This window comes from Ochotona curzoniae, unplaced genomic scaffold (genome assembly GCF_017591425.1).
Source record: "Ochotona curzoniae isolate NIBS_2020 unplaced genomic scaffold, NIBS_Ocur_1.0 contig_1302, whole genome shotgun sequence".
NCBI lineage: Eukaryota > Metazoa > Chordata > Mammalia > Lagomorpha > Ochotonidae > Ochotona > Ochotona curzoniae.
Genome location: NW_024465035.1, coordinates 12257622 through 12283089, shown reverse-complemented (window position 1 = coordinate 12283089; position 25468 = coordinate 12257622). Strand labels below are relative to the sequence as shown.

At 45.0% G+C, this 25468-nt stretch overlaps 1 protein-coding gene across 3 annotated transcripts in view; it reads left to right on the top strand.

The window, feature by feature from the left end:
• Positions 1-23980: 23980 nt before the first annotated feature.
• Positions 23981-25468, top strand: part of SLC4A7 (solute carrier family 4 member 7) — a 77308-nt gene continuing 75820 nt past the window's right edge. Inside the window, exon 1 of one of the 3 annotated variants that reach the window (XM_040963749.1) lies at positions 23981-24238. In XM_040963749.1, the coding sequence (XP_040819683.1) occupies positions 24191-24238 (48 nt within the window). In that variant the 5' untranslated portion in view covers positions 23981-24190. Of the gene's footprint in view, positions 24251-25468 lie in introns of all 3 variants that reach the window. The other 2 variants (XM_040963767.1, XM_040963757.1) reach the window with 2 other exon arrangements.

Below are 25468 nucleotides of genomic sequence, written 5' to 3'. Positions count from 1 at the left end.
TGTAACTGAACTGTGAAAATGACATTCTGTTATCTTTGCCACGTTCTGCTCATTAAAGGCAAGGTGCAGTTCCTACCTACACACCCGGGAAAGCAAAATATGACAGCATGTCTCCCTGAGTGTTGGGGGTAGAGTTGGGAGCGAGTCATCACAGCATATGTCTACCACATTCACACACACCCTTCTATAATTTATTCTCCATACAGTTTCCAGAATGATCCTTTAACGTTTAAATCTGGGGCTATCATTTATGGCATGGAAGGCTAAGCTGCTGCCGGCAGTACCAGCATCCCATATGGATGCCAGGTCATGTCCTGGCTGCTCCACTTCTAATCTTGCTCTCTGTTGGTGGCCTACCAAAAGCAACAGAAGATGACCCAACTGAGAGATTCAGATGAAGCTGCTGACTCCCAAATATAGCTCCTTGTACCTGATTTCAGCCTGGCCCAGACTGGCCCTCCAGAAGGGAGTGAACCAGCAGATGGAAGATCGCTTTCTTTCTATAACTGTTTCAAAATAAATAAATGAATCATTTTTTAAAAATATGTAAGCCTATGTTATTCATTTATTTATAGTCCTCTAATGCTTACCATGAAATTTATAAAGGCATAAAAGATCATATGTAGATAATCACTGGCTATTTGACCTGATTCACTTTTACTACCCTCCCCACTGGCCGGGGCCTATGCTTGCTGCTCTGTTGACATGCAGCGTCACTTTTGATTGAGGGGCATTTGCTATTTTCCCTGCCTCAAGCAACTCTACCCCAGTTACCCCTTCTGCTTTGACCCCTCTGTTTAAGTGTCTGTGCAAATATCACTTCTTCAGTGAGCACTTCTTTAAACTCTCCAATATAAATTGCTCTTCCAGTAGATTATGTACCTTTTCCCACCTTATTTGTACCTGAGCCCCTGTTTTTCTACATATTTCAGAATATAACTTTTAATTACTCATTGACTGTCTCTCCCATTACACCTCAAGCAGGTACCTGGACTGTCTTATTCAGTATTGCTTTCCCAGTGCCTGTATCATTTTCTGATGTATAGGAGATAACATAATAATGAGAGAATTTAAGATACAAATTTTTGGGCCCAGCATGGCAGTCTAGTGGTTAAAGTCGTTGCCTTGCATGCACCGGGATCCCATATGGGCACTGGTTCTAATCCTGGTTGCCCCAATTCCCATCCAGCTCCCTGCTTGTGAGTCTGGGAAAGCAGTCAAGGACAACCCAAAAGCCTGGGTCCCTGCACCCGCATAGGAGACCAGGAAGAGACTCTGGGCTCTGGCTTTGTATCGATGCAACTCCAGCCATTGTGGCTACTTGGGGAGTGAATCAGCAGATGGATCTTCCTCTCTCCTCCTCTTTGTATATCTGACTTTCCAATAAAAATAAAATAAATCTTAAGAAGAATATACTAATTTTTTTCAAACTATTTTTTATTATTACTGATGGTATGATTGATTTTTCTTATGAACAACAACTAAAACTAGACCCTTCGAAAATCTTTCTCATGATTTTTTACTAGAATAGTGAAACAGAATAAAAAATCTCAAATGAGATTTAAATTCATCTCGATAACCTCAGAGTGATTACTCATTCCTACTGTTACAATCGGTTGACCCCCAAAACTAGATTTGTCTGAATTTGCTGGACTTCATATTTGTGATTTATTTCTTATCATGAAAATGCTATACTTTGTTGATAAAGTGTTGTATTCATCTTGAAAATACTGAGTATCTATGTTTCATTGTTCTGTTCATTAAGAATCTTTACGTGGATTCGTTATACATCTGTAGAGTTTCTTATCATTCTGTTGGTTTGCTCTAGAGATTCTGCTTGATGCTGGGAACATGAGGATGCACAAAAGAAACTGTTTCTTGAACCTACTGTGCAGCCTGAGGGACAGTTTAAAACATAGAGAAATGAAGGGACCACTGTGCTGTATCGTGCTATTCCTCCTCTGGCACTGGCATTCCTTTTAGGCACCAGTTTGAATCCCAGCTGTTGCACTGGTAAAGGCAGCAGAGAACAGCCCACATTCTTAAGTGTCTACACCCACATGGGAGACCTGGAAGAACCTCCCGGTTCTAGGCTCAACACTGGCCCAGTCATTTCAGCTGTTTGGAGAGTGAGCTAGCAGATGGAATATCTCTCCTGGTCTCTTCCGCTCTTTCCCCATAATTCTGCCTTTGAAATAAATAACTCTTTAAAGAAGATTTAGAAGGATGGAAAATAGGCAAACTGCATCCTCTTGTTACAATGAAATAAAACTAAAAATCAACAATGAAAGGAATTTCCAGCAACTCACACACAGAAGAAGGTCAGCAGCACATTCCTAAATAATGAGTCAAAGAAGTCACGTGGGAAATTGGGACTGCTTTAAGATTAAAGAAAACGAAACACCACCTTCTGTAATTTGAAATGTAACTGAAATGAGGCTAAGTTTACAGCTCTAAATATCTATGTTTAAAGCAGAGTAAAGATTTCAATGACCTATCCACCCACCTCAGGAAAATAGAAAATGCAGCAACTAAAAGCAAGCAAGCAGAAGGCTAAAATTATGAATATGGGATAAATGAATGAAATAAAAATGTGAATAAAATGAAAAAAAGATCAACAAATCCAGAAGTTGATTCTTCGAGAAAAAAATCTTTCTTCTCCTTCTTTCCTTTGTGTATTTTCTGACTTTCCTTTGTTATTCTCACTTCCCTTTTCCTTTGCGTGTCTACTCACCTCATTCCGCGCCTGATTCTATTGCCCAACCTTCTTCCCATTTCTTCCTTCTTCCTTTTCTATGTATCCCTTTCTCTCTTCACCGGTCACAGTATGAAGATAAACTCCATTTTTTATTTATTTTTACTTGGAAGGCAGATTTTACAGAGATAGTAAGTAGGCTTTTCATCCACTGATCCACTCTCCAAATGCCAAAGTGGCCGGTACTGAGCTAATCCGAAGCTGAGAGCAAGGAGTTTCTTCCAGGATCCCAAGAACTTGAGCCATTCTCCATAGTCACAGAACTGGATGGGAAGTGAAACAGCCAGGACATGAACTAGAGCCTATATGGGATGCCGCCATCACAGGAAAGAGATTAGCCTACTGTGTCACTATGTTGGCCCCAGTCCATTTTTAAAGTACAATTGTTGGGCCTGGCATTGTGTCACAGCACCTTAAGTTTCCACTTGTGATGCTGACATGGCTGTTTTGGTGTTACCAGGAGACCCGAGCATGCCTCTATGATTAGGAGTCGGGAACACGGGGTCATGAGGGATTGGAAGATAGGACTGTCAAGGCTGTAGGGGATTGGTAGATGTGGCAGTAGGCGGGCACTAGGGGAAGGGGCCACAAGGGATTGAGAAGGCCATCAGGCATGATACCATGAGGTTAGGGTGGAATGTGGGAACAGGATTACAAAGTTACAGAGGGTTGGGTTTAAGATGGTGCCTAGTCTAAAATGGTGGATATTTTACTAACCTTTATGGTTCAAGTATTCCTCACTGCAACCTCAATTCTAACCTCACCCAAAAGAAGAATTTTCATGTGGACAAGTTCAGTGAGCAAAGGAAGATTTGTCAAAGGTAGAAAGTTCTTCCAGTAGCATCAGGATGGTGACACCATGAGAGGAGAGCCTGAGAAAGCGGTGAGTGATTCCTCTTAAGCTCAATTTGGGGAAGAGAATAACAGCTAACAATCAACAAGGAAGCACGTGGGGTATAAAACCCAACCAGAGGCCAGAATTATAGTGCTTTCTAGCTTGATCGGGGTCAAACAAAAAACCATCAGAAGGGTGTGACTTTTCCATTTTCATGAAAAGCTAAAAACTGAGAAGGGTGGAGTGACACTTTTTTCTTGCTAAAATGACCTTCTGGACAGAAGCAAGCAAGCTTGTAGACTATTCCCATTTCAAAAGAGACACTATTAGCCCATGGAACAATACTGCTTCTGATCAATTTCTGCTAATAGGCCTGAGAAAGTAGCAGAAAATGATCCAAGCCTCTCATGTGACAGACCCAGATGGAGCTAATTCTAACCCTTGCTGCTATCTGGGGAGTGAACCAACAGACGGAAGATTCTCTCTCACTCTCTTTCTGTCAATGACTTTTAAAATATAAATGTTTAAAAAACACAAGTATATCTATAAGAAGTAGTATATCTCCTTTTGCTTTTCTCGCTTAGGTGAAAAAAAACAAGTGATTCTGATGCTTAACGTTTCTGTCAGGAAAAACAACTCCAAATTAATTACATGGTTGGTTTTGCCTGAGGAGATGTAACCAACAATTTAAAAAAAAAATTATCCACCCACATCGTATGACTAGGTAGAAATAAATAATAGAGGCAAGATACTTTCATGAACATTATAAAGTGATTTGTAAATACGAGCAGACACGACTGGTAAACAGTGATAGTATCTGTGGTGGTGTTCACCGACAACTCTTCATTATAATTTGCTTGTTCTGTGAGCAGGCTCGCCCGAGTTGCCCATTTAGGCGTCAAAGCAAAAGCCTCCTACACAGACAGTTTTGTCTGACTCACACAAACCTGATCGTATTTTTCCCTCAGGAATTTCCTTTTTGAACTTAAAAAAAATAATAATAAAGTCTGGCTTGCAAGGTGTTCTCCTGTGAAGCCGTCTTCATAGCACCTAATTATTCTCTGTCACTGATCTGGAAGAGTAGGCAAGGACAAAAAAAGAGTATCATTAGCCACAAAGTTGCGATCTTCTTCAAATAAAATGTGGATCTCTGGCTTGAATGTTGGAAGAGTCACAGTGTGTGTGTGTGTGTGAAAACAGGTCAGATGGAAAAATGTTTTAACTGTTTCTAGTAAAAAAAAAAGTTTACCCCTTTTGTTCATAAAATGTGAAGAACATGAACTGGTTAATCTTCACTAATCTTCATGATTGAAATGCTAGCTCCCACAGTGCTAGGGTCAGAGGCATCCAGACAGCTTTCAGGAGCCTTCTCAACAACACGACTCTTTAACCGGAAGGGGGATGGCGGGAGGAGATGAATGTCCATGTGATTGCTCAGAGTCCGTTCCTGGGAGGCCATCTCTCCTGCCTCGGAGTGGACAAGTGCTTTCCTACGCACCCTGCTTTGGAGTATTTGTGCACAACTATCTTTAAAATATTAGAATTGCACTTAGATACTACATTTCACACATTGCAAATGTCTTTGCTGGTCACTGACTCTCCCAATGTTCCAGCCGGTGCCTTTCCCATCCCTCCCCGGTGTGGCTTGCCTATCTTCCTTATGCTGTGCAATGACTCTATGTCTGGGACTATTAACTGCTCAGAATCTTTCTTTTTCCTGGACACACAGCCAGACTGCTACTCCGCTTGCCTTGTAGATAGTTGGTTGTGCTCCTGTACCACCGGAATAAATGCAGAGTGATTTAGGACATTTCGGAGCCAAAGCTTTCAAGCAATAGGTATGGTTCCTCCTTGCTCTCTTTCTTCCTTTACTGGACATGGAGAGCTAGATGACAAACTTAGCATAACAAAAGGAAAAGAGGCCTTATATGGAGGACAGGCCCCACCACACAGAAACAACCACCTGCTACATGAAGACGAAGCTTCGTTAAGCTATGTTTTAGTATTGTTAGCAGGTTCTTCTTGTTCGCTTGGGGTGTCACCAAGCAACTGGGCTCAAGAATTACTCAGGGGAAAGCTTTGCTGACTTGGGGCAAGCAAAGCAGACATGGGTAAGTAGAGTTCCCTAGATCAAGGGTTGGGATAGTGTCCAGGATATAGAAAAAGGGGGTGCAGGGGAACCCCCTCCCTGCTCAAGCAATATGTATGTTCCCACACTGCATGTTCAAAAATTCGATTCAAACCATTCTTTGGCAGCCTCCCTTTCCTGTAGGTGTCTGGCCTCTTCTGTGCACAACACTGCAAGGACAGCTTTCCTGGGACATCCTCAGGAAAGCAGACTCAAGTGAGTAAGCCGTCTCACATTCTCTGCCTGGGTTACCATGCCTCATTTGACTTGCTTATATGTTATGCTCTTGGTTGCAGCATTATGTATTTTGAATTCTATTTAGGGCAACCACTAGTGCGATCCTATGTTTTCATCAACTTTGGCTGCTGTAGCAAATTGTTGCAGATGGGGTGGTTTATAAACAACAGCAGTTTATTGCTTACAGTCTCGAAGGTGCTAGAGAATTTCATGTGTCCTGGTCTATAGGGCTCGGTCATCTCATCAGAAATTTGCACAGAGGAATGTGCAAGACACACCTCTCCCTGACCCCATTCATAAGCACATTGACTTAAAACCACTACCCCTAATGCTCTGATGTGGACTTCATCAGAGGCCAGTCTGCTTCTCAGAGCTTGCAGCTCCTCGTCTTCACCCTGATAATGATAATCCAATTCCCTGCCGAAGGTTAGCTCCATAAATTAAGGGTGTGGTACAAGGGCCGGGAAGGCCCATAATACCTCAGGTCACAGAGATCTATGATCAGCATTGGAGTTGAGCTTTAGAAGACTAAATAGCCATCTGTAATGCCGGTGTCCCACATGGGCCCAGCAGCCCACTTCCAACCCAATTCCCTGCTAATATGCCTGGGAGATAAGACGGGGATAACTCAAACGCTGGAGTCCCTGCCCCCAACATGAGAGTCATGGTCATGGTTAGAGTACTAGACTTCTGGCTTCCAATTGGACTGGCTCCTGTAACTGTGGCCTGCCTCTCTGTAATTCTGCCTTCCAAATAAACAAATACATCTTGTAAAAAATTCGATTCTCATCACTATAGTTAGCATTCTAGGACTACATCCTATTCTGAAAAGCTTCACGAGAATTTCAAACACCGAGAAAACAAAGCAATCCAAGTCTATCAGAGCAATGGTAGCAAAAGCTACCCCTGAGCAGCTCTGAGTGCAGAGTCAGTTTCCATTCCTCTCAAACAACCCAAGTCATAGCCAGAGTAAAGTGTGCAGATGTACTCTGAGGGTCATATGAGTAGCACAGTTCAGCTGCTGCAGGTGATCCTGGCATGCCATACAAGAGCACCGATTTCAGTCCCATCTGCTCCATGCCCAATGCGACAGAGAAGGTGGAGGATGATGGCCCAGGTGCGTGGCTTCCTTCCACCCACATGGGAAACCTGGACGGAATTCCTGGTTCTGCCCACTGGATATGAATCAGTGGATAAAAGCTCTCTCTCACTCTCTCGCTCTCTGTCATTTTACCTCTCAAATAAATGAAAAAATCCTTAACAGAAAAGATGGCCAATGTTGTGATACTGCCTTTGACACCAGTAATTGCTGTGAGTCCTGGCTGCTCCACTGCCAATCAAGCTCTCTGCTAAGAAACCTGGGAAGACAGTGGAAGATGGCACCAGTGCTTGGGTCTCAACACCCCATGTAAGACCCAGATGGAGTTCCTGATTCCTGGCTTATACCTGGTCCAGCCTTGGCCACTGCGACCATATGGAAAGTAAGCCAGAGAATGAAAAATCTGTTTTTCCCTACCTCTCTGTCCCTCCCTCTCTTTGTGTGTGACTGTACTTCAATATGCAAATCTTAAAAAAAAAAAAAAGGAAACCATTCTGAGATTAAACACTTGGCCATGGAGTAAGCCCAAGGAGGAAATTCAGTCTAGACAGCAGCCTGGCCAGGGACTCAGCGCCGTAGGAAAAGTCCTGATGTGGGTACCCATGGGGATAGTTTCCTCCGTTCATTCATTTGGACCATCAGGCTGCTGAACCGCAGGGTAAGAGCAGAGTGGAAACTTTTCAGGTGGCAGTTACCCTGGTCCCGTGCCAGGTGTATTACTCACTACTCACAAAGCTCCAGCTGGTGTTTGCCACCCAACAAAAGGGAAAAGAATAAAACTCTTCTGCCGATTTCACGTCACACTGGACAGAAGGCATGAAAGATGAGACAATGCTATGAGGAAGAAAACAAAATTTCCCAGGGTCTGAGCTTATTTTTGCCAAGAGATGTCAATTAGAGTGTCATGTAAGAGCCCACAGCATTTTGATTCTTTGGCTAAATTTTGTTTATTAGGCTCATATCTGAGGAAATAACATTTTAATCGGCTCACTTCCTGAAGGGCTAGTTTCCTATCTTGAGTCGGATTACTGTTGTGCAGAGAACGGCGTCACTCTCCTCCCACAGGGCCAGCTGAACAACAAGTGTGTGGCACGCAGCATGGCAAATAAAGACGAATGTAAAAATGTCCTGACCCTGAACATTCTGTTTTTAACCAATAAAATCCCCCCTAAAAATGTGAATGTGTAATAAAACTATGTCATATTACCAAATAGGAAGACATTCAATTTTTTTTTTTATTTAACAAATGTTTGTGCTTTATGTACTGAATGCAGCGTGCTGGGAGGGATATAAAAATAAGCAGTCCATGCTTCTCACCCCTATGTAATTTATTGGTATTCAACACAGAGGATACAAAAGCAACCAACTCTAACCCATCCCCAAACCCATGATATGTGAGTACTGCAGGAATAAATGGAAGGGAAGTGCCCAAAAGCTCCAGACGTAAAGTTAGAGTAAGGAATAGGAAGTGATAAACACCCTGACTTGATCAGGGTACCTTGTATACTATATCCTCTGGATATATTTCCTGTCAGCAGGCCCCAAGACTCCTGAAGGGGTGCAGCAAAGGTATTCTTCGGCCTTAAGAGACACCAGAGACAGTTTGGTAGGGCATGTCTATTTATCATAAAGTGAGCACAACCTATATAGATTAGGAAAGGGGAAGGCAGGAGGTCCCCGGCAGTCCTCCCACCCAACAATGACACTGTAACCAGCTAGAAGGCATGTCTATCTTGCTGGACCCTCCAACCAAGTCACAGGTCATGCGTGTTGTGCACGCACGGCCGGAAACTGTGCCTCAGGTCACATGCAGTAGGCCCTGAGTCACATATAGCACAGAAGTTGGAAGCTATGCCTCAGGTCATAGTCGCCACATGTGGCTGGCAAATACTTTGTGGGTAGCATCTGATTTTGTAGAGTTGCTTATCAAAGAAGTCCCAGCACAGTTCGTCCAAGGGCAGGGAAGAGAGACCAGGCACAGCCCACCGCTCTCACTGCATGACCAGTGAACAGGCCAGGTTGAGGTTCGGCAGACTGAAACTATCATCTGGTATTGTCCTGGGACAAAGTGTGCCGTGTGCCTACAACCTCCCACAAAGGCCACACAGACAGAGATCCAGGAGCAATCTCCCACAGTACTCCCATCAATATGTAAATGAACAACTTCTAATCCAGGGAGGTTTAAATCTTTAAGGGGGTGGAGATGCTAACTAACCTGATTGGATTATCACATGGTAAGATGTTCCCATAATTTCAGGGTTATTCTATTTGCTTTGCAGAAGTCCTATGCTAAGAAAAGTGTGGAACTGAGTGTTCCATGAGCTCCAGACTGCAGCCATCAAGCCTCCATGCTAGATAGCAATCAACTCAGGAAATGGCTGGAGTCTGCTGCTCTGGCCTGGCTGTCCCCAAGCAGCACGCTCAGCCGGCTCTCAGTCTGCTTGTCTGAGACATCTGGTCCCCACCCAGCAGCTGGATATTAAAATGGATTCAATTGGCCTCAATAGCTGACATCCTAGGTCTTCCTAGTTTTAATTTTTTTCTTAAAGATTTATTTTTTTATTATTTATTTATTGGAAAGGCGGATATACAGAGAGGAGAGACAGAGAGGAAGATCTTCCGTCCGATGATTCACTCCCCAAGTGAGCACAACGGTCGATGCTATGCTGATCCGAAGCCAGGAGACTCTTCTGGGTCTCCCACGCGGATGCAGAGTCCCAAAGCTTAGGGCCGTCCTCAACTGCTTTCCCGGGCCACAGGCAGGGAGCTGGACGGGAAGCAGGGCTGCCAGGATAGAACCGGCGCCCATATGGGATCCCGGGTATGCAAGGCGAGGAACTAACCACTGTGCCACCACGCCGGGCACTAGTTTTAATTTTTTTTTTTTAATTTATTCGAAAGATGGAGACAGACAGGCGGCCAGCCAGAGAAATTCCATTTGCTGGTTCATTCCCCAAGTGGCAGGGACTAGCTTGGGCCTAAGCCAGGATCCAGAAACCGAGAATTCAATCCAGGTCTCTCTCTGTGGCCAGAATTCAATTACATGAGCCACCATCATCATTGCCTCCCAGGGTCTGCTGTGTTGGGAAGCTGGAGATCGGAGCCAGAGTGGAGCATCAAATCAGGACTTCTGGTATGAGACAAAGGAGCACTTTAAAAAAAAAAAGATTTCTTTTTTGAAAATCAGAGAGACAGAAGAAAAGAGATACAGGGTGATGGTGTGAGGGGGAATTTCCATTTGCTAGTTCACTCCTCAGTGACAGCCAGAGGTGGGGCAGGGGAAACCAGGAGACAGGAAATTCGTCGGTGTCTTCTACATGGGTGGCAAGACCTCACCTACTTAAACCAACGTTTGCCCCTTCCCAGGAACATTAGCAGGAAAATGGATGGGAAGCAGAGTAGTGGAACTCTGATAAAACATGTTGGCATCACAAGAGACAGTTTGGCCAGCTGTGCCCTGACACCTGCCCCACAGCAGACTCAACTGGCATCTAAACCACAAGATCAAATAAATGCCTACCCTTCTAAAAATATTTCTAGAACTTCTTTTTGAGGAAGGCACTCATGTGTTTGACAATTAAGCTTTGAACACCTACTACATGCCAGATTCAGGTGTACAATAGTGAATTACTGAATGAGATAACACTATGGAAAAAAATCTATGAGTACTTTGAGGTGGAATCACTTTTGGAAGGAAGCCAAGTCTCTAGAGATCATATCTGGTAAGTAAAGTGGACCACAAAGCTAAATTATATTGATAGTATCATATTTATTTATTTGTTATTTGAAAGGCAGGGTTACAGAAAAACAGAGATCTTCTTTCCACTGGTTCGTTCCCCAAATAGCAACAACAGTCAGAACTAGGCCAGGCAAAAGCTAGGAACCAGAGCTGGGTCTCTCAAATGCATGTGGGGGCTCAAGGACTTGGGCCGCCTTCCAGTGCATTCCAAGGTGCATTAGCAGGCAGCTGGTTCATACAGGGTCCCCACCCTGCAGGGAGCATCTTAACTCACTACACCAATCACAGATGTTTTAATTTGACACTAAAATAAACTATGATTATGGAACCATAAATTCTAAAAATTGTCTTCTTAGGTGAGTGCACTGATTCTAAAGACAATTTCCAAATATAAGTTTTAAAGATATTTTGAATTATATTCAATATATGAAGTTTTCCAAGGTGACTACTTTGATGGAGAGAAAAAAAAAACCTGTTTCTATTTTGACATTTCCATCTTCTTTCTTGATTTTCTTAAACATGATTCTTCCATTTAATCCCTCACACAGAAAAAGAATCCTCAGCTGACTGGAATGTGGTTTTTAATGACAACATTGTATCAAAAATCACATTATTTTCTGCATTTGCACTGTGATTTGCTTGCTGTTTTGCTGGGTCTTTCAGGCTCTGCATTTGTTTATCATTTTTGGCATCCTGTGATAATGTATTTTGCAATTCCTCTCCTAGATAGGCTACCCATTTAGTAGTTGTATCAGCTTAACTTTATAGGATTACAGTGAGGGCTAAAGAATCAAAATATGCAAAGACTGTACAATAATGCTTGGCATGGGACAAACATTATATATTAATTATTGTCTGGTCCTATACATCTAGATTAGAGCCAGGTAGCAGATATTTTAGACTTTGTGAATCAAAAGATCTCTGTCTCAACTAATCACCTGTGCTGCTATAATACCAATGAACAAGCATGAAGCGTTCTGATAAAACTTCATTTATAAAATCAGGCAGTTGATGAGGTCCTGTCCGTGGGCTGTCATTGGACTCCTAACCAGGCCTTTTTGACATGGGATTGAGCGCGCATGGCTGGTGAAGGCTTAGCCCGGAGTCTAGCGTGGGGTAGCAGAGCAGGCAAGGAAATGACTCCATGCGTTTCACTTTCCAGGATTCAATTCTCTCACTGAGCATTTTACAGTTAGCTTAGTATTTAGGTCTGCCAGATTCCCTACTAGGCCTATTGAACAGCATGTCCCTTATATGCAGGCTCTCTCTACACCAGCTAATACTTAATAGCCATTTTTATTTTAAACTTTTTTAAGAATGGAGAGAGTTTTTTTTCTACAGGGAAGGGGGATTTGCAGAGCCCAGACTGCAATCGCGTTTTTGCTCTCTTCATTCTTGGTGAGTCTAAATAACAGGAGAAGCAGGAATCCTGTTTAGTTACACTGGCTGCTGACCTACTTGGCCACCACTTCCCTCAGGCCTGGCCTCCAAGGAGTCGGGGCACTAAGCTTCGTATTTTGTTTGGTTTGGTTTCTGTATCAGATGAGCATGCAATATGCTTACCTACGTAAAAGACAGATAAGTAGATATAGAAGCAAGATAATTGCTTTCTGTATGAATTTGGAGTCGTAATATGCTTGGCAGTCCATAGGAGTTGCTCTTTTGTAATGTGCTTCCAGTTTAGTATGGCACTCTCCCTAGAGGAAGAGATCTGAGTACAAGGTCATCTACATTCACATTGTCCTTTCCAGGGATGCGAGGCTTTCCCTATAATTTTGAAATGGTCCAGACTTAAATTGAGCTTTCATTGTGACGTAGCAGGTTTGGTCATTGACTACAATGCTGGTATCCCATGTTGGAGCCAGTTCAGGTCCCAGCTGCTCCACTTTTGCTTCAGCTCCCTGCTGGTGCCTGGGAGGAGAGCAGAGCGGGTGACCCGGATATCAGACTTGTGTTGTACGAAGAGGACTGAATGGAGATCCTGGATTAGGTTTGGTCTGGCCCTGGTCATTACAATCATTTGGGGAATGAACTAGTAAACGGAAGATCTAGCTCTCTCTTTCTTTCTTTCTCTCTCTAACTCAAACTCTAATAAATAAACCTTGTAAAATTTTTTAAAATTACTTGGTCAGCCAACAGATCTTGGAAAGATTTTCTCAATCCTAGTGCAGTGAAGCCAACAACATCTTAGAACTATCAAAACCATGTAAGACGTGCCCTCAGAACACTCTTCCCCACAACAGGGTCTCTAAGACATCATCAAATGACTGTCCTCTATCCCCAGGTGCTAATATAGTTGACACAGGAGAAAAAAAAAATTGAAACATTTGTCCCAACCACTTTTCCCCAGATCTTGATTCTCTCCATCCCAATTAGAGATCCAACTGGGCAAGCATTCCTCTCAATTATGTAAACAACATTAAAAATAAAATTAAATTAAAAAATTAAAAATGAGGAGTTTTGATTCATTATTTTAGCAGATATATTAGTACTGTTTACTTTGTTGTTAATGGAATTTCCTGTCAATCATATTCTTGCTAACTTTTGTGTTCTCTTCAGTTGACTTGTGTATTGACAGATATAACTGATTGTATAAATAAAAACAAATAACTACCTTTTTCCTTCAATTCTTGCATGCTCCACTGAATCCAGTTGGGGCGCACCACCTTCCTGGCACAGGGATGTGTTTGCCAACACAGAAGCTCTCTGAAACACAAAGTGTTTGTGTGTTTTTACAGGCAGCACTGCATAAGTGTGATCCACATTTAACTCCATTTCTAGGCACTGCCCTCTCTTAAGAAATGAGGCCACAATAGAAGTTTCAAATTTCTAATCACGATGGCAAGCCCTTACCCAACAGCGCACCTCATAAGAACAAAAGCTGCTTCTTGTTCCTAGGAAATTTCAAGAGATTAGGTGCTCTGTGTCAGAAACGAAGGTCAACGAATAAAAGATGAACCCATCACCCCTACCACTCAGGAGAATATAATGTTTTGGAGCACCAGCAAAAACAAAACACATGGATTTTTAAAAAACTGTATCACAATATTCCATTCTGCATGTCAAGTATATAGCTAGATATGTTTTGGGTACAAGAGTGACTGTAGGAGTATGGCAATGATTAGATACCAGCTGCTTTCATGGCCATTACTGTCTGCTACTGCAGCAAACATCAAACATCATCAAAATTAGACAGATAAGGACTGCACATAATTATAAGTAACAAGAGTGTTAGATTGGAAATTAAAATGTTTTGAAGGTTTTTTTTATTTGAAAGGCAGCTATAGAGATAAAGAGAGCGAGAGAGAAACAAACTTCCATCCATCTGTTAGCTCATTGTTCATATATCTACAACAGCATTGGATGTCTGGACCAAGTTGAATCCAGGAATATGGAATTTCATCTGAGTCTTCCACATGGGTGGCAAGGGGCACAAATGTTTGGACTATTTTTTTGCTGCTTCCCCAGGAGTATTAGCAGGAAGCTGAATTGGAAATGAAATGACAAGAATTCAAATTGGTGTTCCAATATAAGATGCTGGATCACAAATGGTGGATTGTGCAGGATCTGGGAAAGCAAGATGTTTATATTAATGTTTCTCAAATGTGCCAGTCATTAGAATCATCTCAGTGGCAAGCATTATGGCACACCAAGTAAAACCACTGTGACGCCAGCATCCCATATGGGCCCAAGTTAGCTCCCTGTTTATGCCACTTGTGTTTGAGACTTAGGTGAAGTTCCTGGACCCTGGCTTCAGGTGGTCCAACCCTGGCCATTGCAGCCCTTAGGGGAGTGAACTGAGTATGGAAGATCTAATAAAGAATTATTTGGCAGTTTCTTTTTATTTGTTATAATGATCAGCAAAGAAGTTCTAATTAATTTGTTCTTGCTGCTGATAACCTATGGACTGAAATGCCACCTTTATGAAACTTCACTAGGTTGCTAGGCAATGGATGACTCTACAAAATAGGTTTCTGAAACTCCTACAGTTTTTTTTTTTTTCATATTTTGCTTTCCTTTATTCAGTAAAGATGCTATCCTGTTACTTACTCTATTTAACATTCTTCTCTTTTGGGATCTTTACAGTATACTCAGTAAACTCCCTAGAAAGTTCTACTTTGTGATATTCAGTTTTTGACTTGATCTAAATAGAGTAGTGATCCCTTAGGCCCAGTGCAGTGGCCCAATGAGCTAATAATATTCCCCTTGCAGGTGCTGGAGGTCCTATGTGGGCACTAGTTCATGACCCCGCTGTTCCACTTCCAAGCCAGATCCCTGCTTTTATAACCTGTGAGAGTGGTGGAGGATGGCCCAAAGCCTTAGGATCCTGCACCAGCGATACCAGAAGAGACTCCTGGCTTTGGATTAGCTCAGCTCTGGCCTTTGTAGCCACTTGGGGAGTGAACCAGTGGATGGAAGAGCTTTGAAAATTAATTAATTAATTAACTTTTTAAAATAAAGTAGTGATCCCTACTAACAGGTCATGGACACCATTTCACTGTTTAATGCTAGTGATTACTAATGTGTTTGGCTTTTTAAAATGATTACTTAATTTTGAAATACTATTACAAAATTTCCCATTACTATTTTAAAACACTAAGTCAGAAACCTATGGAGAATGAAATTCAAAAATTACCTGTAATCCTATTTAGCAATAACAACTAGTATTTCTATTTCCTTCCAATCATGTTACTCTCAGTATTTTAATGGTAATATTTAGTTGGTTATTTACAGAAAATTAAAAATGAGGTTATATTCAATGTCAAGTTTACACCAAGATCTCTTTAAAACAAAAAAAAATTTTGTTTTATTTTTTATTGCAAAGTCAGATATACAGAGAAGAAGAGAGACAAAGAAAGATCATCCATCCAATGATTCACACTCCAAGTGACTGCAATGGCCAGAGTGGAGTTGATCTGAAGCCAGGGGCCTGGAACTTAATCTGGGTCTCCTACATGGCTACAGGGTCCCAAGGCTTTGGACCATCCTCGACTGCTTTCCCAGGCCACAAGCAGGGAGCTGGATGGGAAGCAGGGCTGCCAGGATTAGAACCAGCACCCATATGGGATCCCGGTGTGTTCAGGGCGAGAACTTTAGCTGTTAGGCCACTGCGCCAGGCCCAAGATCTCTTTTCTAAGGGCCTGACATGGGAGCTAGAACAATGGTTCAATAGCTGAATCCTCACCTTGCAAGCACTGGGATCCCACATGGGCACAGATTATTTAAAATAAATAAACACCTGACAGTATGATGCTGGACTCTAACACTGTCCATGCCTACAATGTCAGGAAACACTTCAATAGTGGAATGGTAGACTATGACTGTTCAAGAAGGACTACGCATTCTAACACTAGAGGGGAGATCAGTAGGGTTGAGGGAACTTGGATGGGGGAGAGGAAACCCTAGAGCCTATGGAACTGTATCATAAAACAATAATAATCTGTTGAAAGCAGATTTTTGTAGAGAAAAACAGAAACAGAGAGGAAAATCTTTCATTACTTGTTCACTCCCTAAGTGGCTGCTATGGCCAGAGCTGAAGTGATTCGCAGCCAGGAGTCAAGAGCTTCTTCTTGGACTTCCATGCTGGTGCAGGGTCCCAAGGTTTTGGACCATCCTCGACTGCTTTCACAGCTTACAGGCAGGGAGTTGATGGGAAGTGGAGCAGCTGGGACACAAAGCAGCATCATATGGGATGGTGGTGCGTAGAGGTTGAGGATTAGTCAATTCAACTAATTGAGTGGTCCCAGGACCACTTTCCTAAAAGGAGTGTTTATGAAAATTCAACCGTCTATTGCCATAATGGCGCTCTGTAGATGCAAAAGCACCAGAAATTTAGTCGTTCCTTCCTTCATCAAAGGACCAGGAGGAGCAGTCTTCTGAAACTCTTCTGAAAGCCACTGTAATGGGAAACACACCCAAGTGTACCTAGGTATGACCAACCTGGACTCTGACTTTTAAAGAACACTGCCTAAATCTAAATATGTAACAACCATTAAAAGAAGTTTCCTGGCACATTGCAGAGTGCTAGTGGACACTTTTCTATACTCACCACCTGCCACTCAATGCTAGTTTACAACATTTGAGTTTGATGCCCAAGAAAACTATATAATGATTTTGAAGTGACTTGAATAAAAACCAGTAATAAAAAAAACAACAATCCAGGAGTTAGCCTGTCTAGTATTTTGTTCCAGGACCTTTCCTAATTTGTTACATCATTTGACTATGGTAGAATTTCCACTTTCCCATTCTAAATATTGATGCATATAAAGGACTTTGGATACATGCATGTAGAAATTGATTTGAAATGTAAAGAGGGAGAAGAGAGAGAGAGATCTTCCATCTGTTTGTTCATTCCCCAAATGCTTAAAAAAAAAAAAAAGCTGAAGCTATGGACTCAATCCAGGCTCCCATGGGGATGACAGGAAACTAAGTACTTCAACTATCACTGTTGCTTCCCAGGGCACACTTTGGAAGGAATTGGGAGTGAGGAATTGGAGGTAGGAATCCAATCCCAATACTCCGAAGTGGGATGTGGGTGTCTCAACCACTAGCCTATACACTTGGCACTGGCAAGGTAAATAAAAATGCATTGCAGGCGCAGTGACTCAGTGGTTAAATCCTCACCTTGGAACCGGCAGGATCCCCTATGCATGGGGGTTTGTGCCCTTGCTGCTCCACTTCCCAGCCAGCTTCCTATAATCTTATTCAAAATTTTACAAAACAGAATCAGTGTTACTGGCCTGGATTTTCCCATGTAACACTTCAAAAAAAAAGTTATTTTATTTTATATTGGAAAGGCAGATATACAGAGAAAAGGAAATACAGAAAGTTCTTGTCTACTGGTTCACTCCCCAAAAGGCCAAAACTGGAACTGAGGTAAGAGCTTCTGGGTCTCCCACATGGATGCAGGGTCCCTGGGCTATCCTCTACTGTTTTCCCAGGCCACAAGCAGGGAGCTGGATGGGAAGCGGGGAAGCCGGGACTAGTACCGGCGCCCATTTGGGATCCTTTTCCAGGATTCTCTGTAGACTCAGCAACGCAGAAGCTCATTGTGACTTTTTCTTGACAAGTTTTTATAGAGCTAACTCCCAGTCTTCTTCCTCTTCCTAGAGGTCAGTGCACAGCGTTGAAAAATCCCAGGCCTCTAATTTTCCAATCCTTTGGTCTTAGTGTTGACTATTCCTATCTCAGAACTACGTAAGGGCCTCACCCTAAGTAACGACTCTGGCACCAACTCAAAGAGTTTTACAGGGAGGTCATTTGGAATAACAAAATCACTCAACATTCTCAAGGTTTTAGGACTTCTAGGAGGGATAAAATCAAGATGTGTTCAGATCACATGACACATATCATTGTTAATCCTCTCTGCTTGACTTCCTACCTAGCTCCCTACTAATGGCCTGGAAAAGCAAAGGGGAATGGTGCTAGCATTTAAGCCTCTACACCTATGTAGAAGACCTGGAAGAAACTTCTGGCTCCTGGCTTCCGTCCAACCACAGCTGTTGTGGCTGTCTGGGGAGTTAAGCCAACAGATGAAAGACATTTCTCTTTAACTCTCTCTTTCTGTAACCCTTTCAATAAACAGATACTTGTGAAAAATATCAGTTCAAAGCTATTGTGTTTTTGGTAGCTTTTTCAAACACCTTCACATGTATCTTCTTTTCCTATTAGGCAGCCTCATTCCCTACTAGAACTCAATTCATTGTTCCTGCTGAGGTTCCCAGCACTGCATTATACAGATATTGCCTTGTTGACACATGTTCATATGTCAGCATTTCCTGCCACACAGCCCAAGAGATTAAAGACGGGGCCTGGTTTTTGGTTTGTTAATTTATTTTTTAATATGAATATGTCTGAGCCTAGCCTACAGAAATGAAAAAGAATGATGACTGAAATAACTTTCTTTTTGTCTTGTCTCTTTTGTGGCTGCCCTTGAAATCACTAATCCAAGGATTTAGCTTTCTTTGTTGGGGATAAAGTACACCAATACTGTGTCATCCCCCAACATGATATAGTATTGAATTTTACCATGCTGAATCCTTTGATTGCAAGATGACTGAACGATCTTAGAAGTCTCTATGACCTTCTCTGGCCCTTGCTTCTCCCAGAAAGGAAGGGAGGGGATGTCTCTAAAGTTCCTTTTTCTACACAAAGACAGGCCCTCCCCAAAGAAACTCAACTGCCATGAGTCACCTCACAGGAATCTTATCACCTAGGGAAGCTAAATGCATACAGAATAAACTGTAGGTACGGTGTACCCAGAAGGACTTTGGCAGGCCTTGTCCTGGTGGGCTCCCCCAAGGAAAATTTTATTACCTGAAGGACTTTTTTTATTTTATGGAGTGGACATTTAAATGCATTTGAGAGGGGCTTGCCTTTGGTATAGTGGTTTAGGCTACCCCCTACAATGATGGCAAGCTAAATGGGGGACGATTTGTGTCCTGGCTGTTCCATTTCCTCAAATATTTGCCACAGCTGGGGCTGGCCTGAGCTGAAGTTAAGCTAGGGGAGGGGAAGGGAGGGTCCCAGAATTCAATCCAGGTTTCCCACGAGGGTAGCAGGAACCCAGTCATTTAAGCCATCATGGGTGCCTCCCAGTGTCTGCATCCGCATCAGTAATTTGATTCAGGAACTTGGATCAATATGCATTCCAGGTGTTTTGTTGTGGCATGGGCTACCCTTTGCCTTTAGTCTTCACTGTTAGGGGAAAACTCCATCTCCTGAGAGGCTGTTTCACTGCTTCACAAGAAGCCTTTGACTTCTCTTTACACCTCTTCCCTTCACCCTTCCATCACTTGTTGCCACCTCCCCTACAGAAACCACTAGCCCCCATTTCTTTCTACAGCTCTTCATGCAGCTTATAAGTCTAACTCATCTGGCTCTTTAAGGTCCCATCATTAATTACGATGTTTTTCTTCTGTTAATCTGTTTACTGTTCATCTACACAGACTCAATTACTGAAACTTCGGTGGGTTCAGAGATGGGTTCGTTGATTTGGAATACTTAAATTTCAGCCATGACGCAGAAGAGGCAACGAGGATACAGTTCGTTGCCAAAGCATCCTGTGCCATAGGTGAAGGAGGCCTTCAGATTTTTCCAATGACAAAGCAGGTGCTATTTGTCGTTAACCAAATACTACTTCTCACAGAGAAGTGTTTGAGCAGCAGGAAGATATTGCCAAAGGGATGGCTTCAGGTCTCCACTAGGATTACCTAATGTTCCAGAAACCCAGGAAGTATCCTGAAATTAGGACACAGCTAAGACTCATTAAGTCAAGGTGCTATCATTTCACTGACAGTGATGAATCCAAGTTCACGTTTGCCTTTGTTTATCAAGCGTTTCCCTGTGCTACATTTCACATGAATATTTAAAATGCTTAAGAGAACAATTTACCACTCAGTACATTGGAATATTTTATAAGCAGCTCCACTTGCATGAAAACCATTTTAACACACCATCTTCTTTACTCACTATGTCATCACCTGAGGAAGAACTTGGGGCTGAACCTGAATTAGGAGGGCTCCTGAGATGGACTAACTCGGACCTGTACTCTGTTATTCTTCTAGCAGCGAGGACAGAAGCATATAGTAACATAGAAGTCATTCATAATGTATTTGTGGATGAAATATGCCAAAGGTTCCTTTTTACTTTTCTCTTTTTAAAAGACAGATGAAGAGAAACTAATTGTTTAGCAAGATCAATTTTTTTTAAGATCTCTCTCTTTTTTTATTGGAAAGTCAGATTTACAGAGAGGAAGATTTTCTGTTTGCTGGTTCACTTCCCAGGTGGCTAAAATGGCCAGAGTTAAGCTGATCTGAAACCAGGAGCTTCTTCCAGATCTCCCACATGGGTGCAGGGTCCCAAGGCTTTGGGCCATCCTCTACTGCTCTCCCAGGCCACAGGCAGAGAGCAAGAATGAAAGTGGAGCAGTCAGGGCATGAACCTGTGCTTATATGGGATCCCATTGGTTGCAAGATGAGGATTTAACTACTAGGCTATCGTGCTGACCTCTTTTAAGCTTTTCCTGAAGCTTTTTTAAATTTTTTTTTTTTTTTGTACTTTCAACTCTGACCAAGGTTCTTGATCTGTAATCTGCTTGATACTACTTTTGAAACATTTGCTTGTGTTTTTTTTTCTATTATGTTTATTTGAAAGACAGAGTTACACACACGTACACGCAAAGGCTGAAAGCAAGAGAATGTAATTCCATCAGGGTCTCCCACGTGGGCTGCAGCACCCCAAGCACTTGACCCTCCTCTGCTGCTTTCCCAGGTGCTTTAGCTGAGAGCTGGATCAGAAGTGGAGCAGCTGGAAGCTGATCATGGGATGCCCGAGTTACTGGTAGTAGATTGAGCTGCTGGTCATTTGGAGAGTGAGCCAACGGATGGAAGGTCTCTTTCTGTCTTTCCGCTTCTCGGTGTAACCCACTTTTCAAGAAAATTGCTGCTGCTGGCCTGTGCTGCCAACACCCGTACGGGTGTCCGTGTGTGTCCAACTGCCCCATTTCTAATCTAGGTCCTAAGAAAGCCTCAGCCCCTGCACCCACGTGGGAGACCAAAAAGAAGCATCTGGTCTCCCAGATTTAGGTCAGTGTGGCTCTGATCATCGTAGCCACGTGGGGCTGAACCCGCGGATGGAAGACCTCTGTCTCTGCTTTGCTGCAAAATCCTGCCTTCCAAATAAAAAGAACAATCCTTTTTAAGAAAGGAAGAAAATTGTTGCCACAGGTTGTTAAATGGGGCACACACTGGTCTGCGTGGACGGAGGCTAGTCACCACAAAGAACTAAATCCACTCGTAGGGCATATCCTAGGGGATAAAGTGCTATGTAGAAAATGAAGACCAAGAGAGCGCAATGGCAGGTGTTCTGTACACACCAACTACAGTGGATGAGAGGGCATCGCACTGCGATGTAGCCCAGCCAAATTCTTCAGGTTATAATCGCCTTAGAGAAAGCTGGCAGGGGCCCAAATGACCGACTCCTTGAACAGCTTTAGGAGATACATATATATACATATATACATATATATTTTTTTCATTCTGGCTTCATCTTTTCTTTTTCTCTCTCTTTTTAACTTCAGTAAGGATTTGAATTTCGTGATAGAAGTAGCAGCTGCGTTCAGACATCATTTCTGTGCACCGTGTCATTTGTAATACACCCGTATATAACACTGTCTCAATTGCCTTCCCATTGCTATGCCAGACAATCACAGCCTGGGGAACTGATAAATAAATCTTGTATTCTCTCTCGTCATCTGTATTAATCTGTTCATGAGGATGAAGTCTTCATGAACTAAACACACCACAATTGCACCAGAGCACACATTTGGAGAATATATTCAAGTCATGTCAGACAAACCTTTTGAAAAATATATGTTTCCATTGGAAAGACAGATAGATATACAGAGGAGGAGAGAAAGAGATCTTCCACCTGCTGGTTCACTTCCGAAATGGCTACAATAGCCAGAGCTGAGCCTCCTCCAGTTCTTCCACGGGAGTAGAGTCCCAAGGTTTTGGGTCGTTCCGCGTTGCTTTCCCAGGCCAAAAGCAGGGAGCTAGATGGGAAGTACAGCACTCGGGACACGAACCATCACTCATAAGGGATAATGGCGTTTAGAGGTGGAGGATTAGCCATTTGAACCATAGTGCCAGCCCACATGCTTTGTATGTGGGTTACAATGCAACGTTTGTAAGATGTCATGGGTCTCTAATTGTAGACATTTCGGCGAGAGTAGCTGTTATTAACAGAAGCACATCTGCTCTTGTACAAGAGAACAGTATGTGCCAGTGGGAAAACTAACTCTGGGATATTTAGAACAAAAGCGGATCAGGGACCCGGTGCGGTAGCCTAGGGGCTAAAGCCCTCACCTTGCAAGCACCGGGATCCCGTATGGACTCCATTTTATGTCCCAGTGGCCCCGCTTCCCATCCAGCCCCCTGTTTGTGGCCTGGGAAAGCAGTCGAGGATGACCCTGCACCTGCGAGGGAAGTCCATTAGACACTCGGGCTTTGGAATGGCTCAGCTCTAGCTGTTGCAGCCACTTGGGGAACGGAAGATCTTTCTTTCTGTCTCTCCTCCTCTCTGTATATCTGACTTTCTAATAAAAATAAAACCAAATCTTACCCCCTCCCGCCAAAGGATCCAAAGGAGGAACAGGGTAAGCCGGCATGCTTAGCTACTTGTGGAAATAACACAGGGCTCTACTTAACAGCTGCTTGGAGACCAGCAAGATGCGAGTGCCGGGACTGCTGCTGCGTGTGTCATGTGCCTTTCCTCGGTAAGGGCTCAGGTCTTTCCAGTATAAATCTTTACTCAACTCTGGAGAGAACCGTGTCAACAAAGCTGAAGACACAGATAGGCATGCGAGGTGCCAGCCGGGCTTATGGGTGGAGATCCACTTCATTCTTCCTGCGTGGCAAGTGCCACCCTCGTTTCTAGTGATCCCTACAGAAATCTGAGAGGGCCCTTCCAGGCTGCACCCCAAAGTGCGGGAGCTGCGGAGGTGCCCGGGGAGCAGGGCAAGCTCGCGCGGGAACCTGGCCAGGTGTACCCGCTGTTTCTCACGCCTATAGAGAAACTTGTAAGGGAAACCAAGACCCGTTAGTTAGTTAGTTCCTGGGAAGGGCGGCATCCTCCCGCCCACCCTCGGTCTGGTTAAAGCACGCGACCCGAAGCCGTCTCCTGGCCACCCCTACCTCCTCCGACTTCCGAACAGCAGAGAAACCGCCCACCCGAAAACAAAACAAAAAACAAAAAACAAAAACAAACAAAAAAAAACGAGTCAGACTGTCTCAGTGTCGGTCCATTAGGCTTCCACAAAGAGGGGCGGGACCTCCTGAGGAGGTGGCGAGGGGAAGGACACGCCCACCCCCCTCGCGAGTCGCCCATTGGCTGGCGCAAACGTCCGTCCAGGTCTCTCTCCCGCCCCGTCTCCGGGCGGCCTCGCGCTGAGGCGGCTTGGTGGTGCCAAACTGGCAGGGGGCGTGGCTCCGCGGCCGGGGGCGGGGCCGGGCCCGGGCGCCGCGCGCGTCAGCACAGGCGGCCCCGCCCCCGGGCCCTACGCGGCTCTCGCCACCTCGCGGCGCGCTGCTCCCGGCTCGCTCACTCCCGGTTGCACGCTCCACGCCGCGGCCTCGCTGCGCACTCGGCGCCGGCGCCCCGAGGCCCCCCCCGGCCGGGCGCACACGCGCGCCCCGCGTCCGTACCCCGTTCTCTCCGGAGCCTCGGCTCTCTTTCCCCCCAGACGCGCGCGCGTGGGGTGCGCGCCGCTCGAGCAGGGGCGCACGTTCGTCTGGTCCCGCGCGCCGGGGTCTCCAGCAGCAGCAGCAGCGGCGAGCGGCGGGGCGGAACGCGCCTCACTACCGTCAGCGGCCGCGCTGCCGGGCCGGCCGGCCACCATGGAGGCGGATGGGACCGGCGAGCAGATGAGACCGCTACTCACGCGGGTAACGAGCAGGGTGAGGGCGCCGCGGGCGGCGGGGGCTCCTGGTCCTCGGCCTGGGGGGAAGCTTCTTGGGGAGGTGGAGCAGGGCGCGGAGCAGGGCGCACAAAGGCGGGGCGCGGCGAGCGGCGCGGTTCGGCCCCCTCGGCCCGGCGCCCTCCACCTCCCCTTTGTGCGGCGGCGCCGGGAGGCCCGAGTTGGGGCGGCTGGCTGCGCGCCGGGGCATCTTGGCCGGGGGCATCCTCGGAGAGGCTCGGGCGGGACCCCCGTCCGCTTGGCAGGGACCTCCTGGAACACCCCCAGGCATCCTCCTCCTCCTCCCTCTCCCCGACGGTTCCTTCCTCTAGCCGCTGCGCTCGGCTCCGCTGGGGTCCCCGGCGTTCTAATTTGCAGGCGCCTGGGTGCCAGGCTTCAGATCTTCCTCCCGGCAAACCCCATCTCTCCCACATCCTTCTAAAGAGGACCGCGGCTCCACCTGTCTCTGGCCCGAGGCAGGGGAGAAGTCCCGGCGTGACCCCCTTTCCCCGTCTCCGAGGCTCCCCGGCCGGTGCGCGCGGCTGCTTTGTTCCGCGACTTGTGCGGCCGCGTGGACGAGCCGCTTGCCCGCCTGCGCGGCCGAGGCGCGTTTCGCCGTTGGCTGCCTCGTCCACCCCCTCTGGAGGCACTAAACGGGCTCTCCTGCTGCTCCCTGCAGGCCGAGCACACAGAGAGACCTGCCACCCCTCTCCAGCCTGCGGTGGGCTTCGGATTAGAAGGGCGGGGCCGGGTGGGTGGGCTCTGCAGAGCCTGCCCCCTGGGGTGATTGATGGACGGGTGGCCCTAGCCCAGGAAGTCAACTTCCTGCCTTCGTGTGGAGTCCATGTGGCCCGCGGTTGGGACTGTCTTTTTCCCTGCCCAGGTGGTGACTCAAAAAGGACGTGGAGGTGTTACACATTTTGCTTCTTAGAGTTTTCTAAGCTTTTTTTTTTTCTTCTCCGTGACCGGCAAAGGAGGGTGATTTTAGGCGGGATAATTTTTCAGCTTTCTTCGACTCGAAACAAAAAAATGTTTTTTTTCTTTTCATGCGTTTTGTTAACGAGTGTTCCTTAGCCAGCTCCCTACCTTTGCCTTGGAAATTGTTAAATACGCCCGAGAGGGATCAATCATTCTTATCCCAGGACGCTCATCAAGTTGTCTAAACGTAGGGAATGAAGTCTGTAGACAGTGAAGGCATTTAGCGGTTTTCCTGGGAAGG